The 3,131-nt window shown below is 55.0% G+C and overlaps 1 gene segment (V, D, J or C); it reads left to right on the plus strand.

The window, feature by feature from the left end:
• Positions 1–717: 717 nt before the first annotated feature.
• The window catches only part of LOC101567205, a 9,003-nt gene continuing 6,589 nt past the window's right edge, over positions 718–3,131 (plus strand). Inside the window, 1 exon segment of the C gene segment in view lies at positions 718–860. Coding sequence covers positions 718–860 — 143 coding nt within the window.

Consider the following 3,131-nt stretch of genomic DNA (forward strand, 5'->3'; position numbering starts at 1 on the left):
AGAGACATAGGGTAGAGGAACACTTCACCTTGCGCAGCCAAGACCATCAAAGTGTAGAAGGCTGAGACCTCCCCACAAATGGTCCTGACACAAGGGCTGCCTTTGACCTACTAGCCCACCTCAAAGTGACCAGGGCCAAAGGCAAAGGTATGTCCACGCAACCTGAGTGAGACACACCCAGGACTGATAGAGTCCCCTTATCACAAGTGGGGAGTAGGACACCAGATGGGTATACAAGGCTTGTCCTACAGGCAGCAGAAACAGACAATTGGGAAGAGTGAAGGGAAAGAAGGAAGAACAAGCAATAGGACCTTCCAGAATGGGCCAGGAGCTCATCTGAATAGGTGGACAGGATAAAACACTTACAGGGTAGAGGGTAGGTGTCAAGGACTAAGAGGCAAGGGCAGTGCAAAAACAGATGAGGGAAAGCTAGGCTGAGAGGAGACAGAAAGCCTGAAATTCCACATGAGCTTGGAAGACTGGACCAGAGCAACAGTGGGTTAGTTGAGGCAGGATCTAGGGCAAGCCTAGGAGCCAGAGACCTTGATGGAGCAGGTGCAGGGGAGCAGGAGTAGGTGGATGCTGGTGGTACTAGCACAGCCCCAAGAGACCAGCGCAGGACAAATGCCAGTAAGAAGGTTAGCTAGGTGGTGGAAGGGAGATGATAACCCCTGGAACTCAGGGAGTAGGGACAGGGTAGAAAAACCATACGTGAGCATGAGCTCAGATGCTCAGCATAAAGCAGCTGTAGGAGAGAAGGGCATGTGCATGATGGAGGAACTAGAGCAGCTTCAAGACATCAGGGAACCAGACAGAGAAGCTGCAGGTGATGTGATACAGATGTGGGCTGGAGCAATCAGGTAAGGCCAAGAAGCTCAAGGCACCAAAGCAACGTGGCTTCAGGTAAACAGAGGCAGGTGGGTTCTGCAGGGGCTGAGAGCCCCAGGAGCTCTGAGATCAAGGCAGAGTAACTGAAGGTGGAGTGATTTATACTAAACAACCAGGGTAACATCAAGAACCCAAGGGAACAGAGTAAACTAAATGCCTGTGAGCATGGTAGCAAGGTGCTAGAGGGAACGGATAGTCCTATAAGCTCAAAGAAGCAGGGATGAGGGCAGAACAGATACAGGTGAGTAGGGGTAGGTGGGTGTTGGAGAGTCCAGGGTAGCCACAGGGGATCAGGTGGCCAGGTGAAAGTAGCTGCAGGTAAGCAGGGTCAGGTGGGTGCTGGAGGGCCCAGGATAGAGCAGCTGAAGTTGGGTTGGGGCAGGTTAGTGTTGGAAGGTACATGGCAGCTCCAGGAGCTAAATGCACCAGAGCAAATCACCTGAAGGTGTGTTGGCGGCAGATTAGTGTAGAAGCTCCAAGAGTTCAGGGACCCAGGCAGAGCAATTTCAGGTGACATAAAGTAGGTAAGGGCTGGAGGAGTCAGCTAAGCCCCAGGAGTTCAAGAGACCAAGGCAGAGCAGCTGGAGGAGAGCAGGAACTGGTGGATGCTGGAGGGGCCAGAGCAGACCCAGGAGTTCAGGGTCACTGAAAGTACAGCTGAAAGAGGGTGGAGCAGGATCCAGGGAAGACCCAGGAGTTCAGGGGAACAGAGTAGAGCAGCTGGAGGTTAGCACAAACATGGTGCTGGATGTGTCTGGGCAGCCCCAGGAACTCAGGACAGCAGGGGAGAGCAACTGCCAATGCACAGGAGCAGTTGAGCTTGACTGAAGACCCCAGGAGCTAAGATGACCAGGGAAGAGCAGAGGAAGGTGTGTTGAGGCAGTTAATGGCTAGAGGAGTCAGCTTAGGCCCAAGAGGAGTTCAAGGGACCAAGAAAGAGCAGCTGCAGGGGAGCAGGGGCGAGTAGGTGCTCGAGTGGCCAGGGCAACTCCAGGCAATCAGGGACATGGAAAGAGCAGCTGAATGTGAGATGGGGTGGGTTGGAGGAGCCAGGGAAGCGCCAGGTGCTCAGGGGATCAGGGCAGAGAAAATGCATGTGAATGGGGGAGCTTGGTGCTGAAGAGGAGAGGATAGCCCCAGGAACCCAGGGAAGCAGAGATTAGTGCAGAACAGCTACAGATGAGCAGGAGCAGGTGGGTGTTATTGGAGCCAGGGGAGCCACAGGAGCTCAGGGGTCCAGGTCATCTGCAGTAAGCAGCGTCAGGTCAGTGCTGAAGGCACCACGGCAGCCCCAGGAACCCTGTGAAGCAGGGATGAGGGCAGAAAGCTTCAGGTGAGCAGGAGCAGGTGCTGCTGGAAGAGCCAGGGCACAGCAGCTTCAGGTAAGCAGTGTCAGGTCAGGTGCTGGAGTGGCCATCCCAGCCAGAAATTCAGAGCTCAGGGCAGAGTAACTAAAGGTGGGATGGGGTAGGTCCATGCTGGATAGGTTATGGCAGCCCCAGGGGCTTAGAGAGAAGGGCAAAACAGCTTCAGTTGCCCACAAAGAAGTCGGTGCTAGAAGGGAGAGGAAAGTTCCAGGAATTCAAAAGGCAAAACAGAGTAGCAATAAGTGAGCAGAGACAGGTAAGTGCTGGAGGATTCAGGGCAGCCACAGGAGCACAGGGTAGCAGGGCAGAGCAAATGCCTGTGAATGGGGGAGCTCAGTGCTGAAGGGGAGAGGATAGCCCCAGGAACTCAGGGAAGCAGGGGTGAGGGCAGAACAGCTACGGTGAGTAGGGGTAGGTGGGTATTCAAGAGGCCAGGGTAGTCCTGGGAGGTCAAATGGCCAGAGAAGAGTAGCTGCAGGTAAGCAGGGTCAGGTGGGTTCTGGAGGGCCCAGGATAGAGCAGCTGAAAGTGGGATGGGGCAATTGGTGCTGAAAGATTCGTGGCAGCTCCAGGAGCTCAGGGACTGGGCAGAGCAACTGCAGGACAACGGGGACAGGGACTGCTTGAGGAGCTAGGGCAGCCCAACAAGAGAGGGGAGAAAGACAGAGCAGCTACAAGTGAGAAGACACAGGTAGTTCTGGAAGGAAGAGGACAGCCACAGGAGCTCAGGGGAACAGAGCAGAGTAGTTGGAGGAGAGCAGGGGCAGGTGGGTGCTGGAGGGGCCAGGTCAGCCCAGAAGCTCAGGGATGCTGAAGGAACAGCTGAAGATGGATAGCGAAGGTTGGAGCCACCGCAGCACCAGGAACTCAGGGGAG

Source organism: Octodon degus, unplaced genomic scaffold (genome assembly GCF_000260255.1).
Source record: "Octodon degus isolate 3935 unplaced genomic scaffold, OctDeg1.0 scaffold00284, whole genome shotgun sequence".
Taxonomy (NCBI): domain Eukaryota; kingdom Metazoa; phylum Chordata; class Mammalia; order Rodentia; family Octodontidae; genus Octodon; species Octodon degus.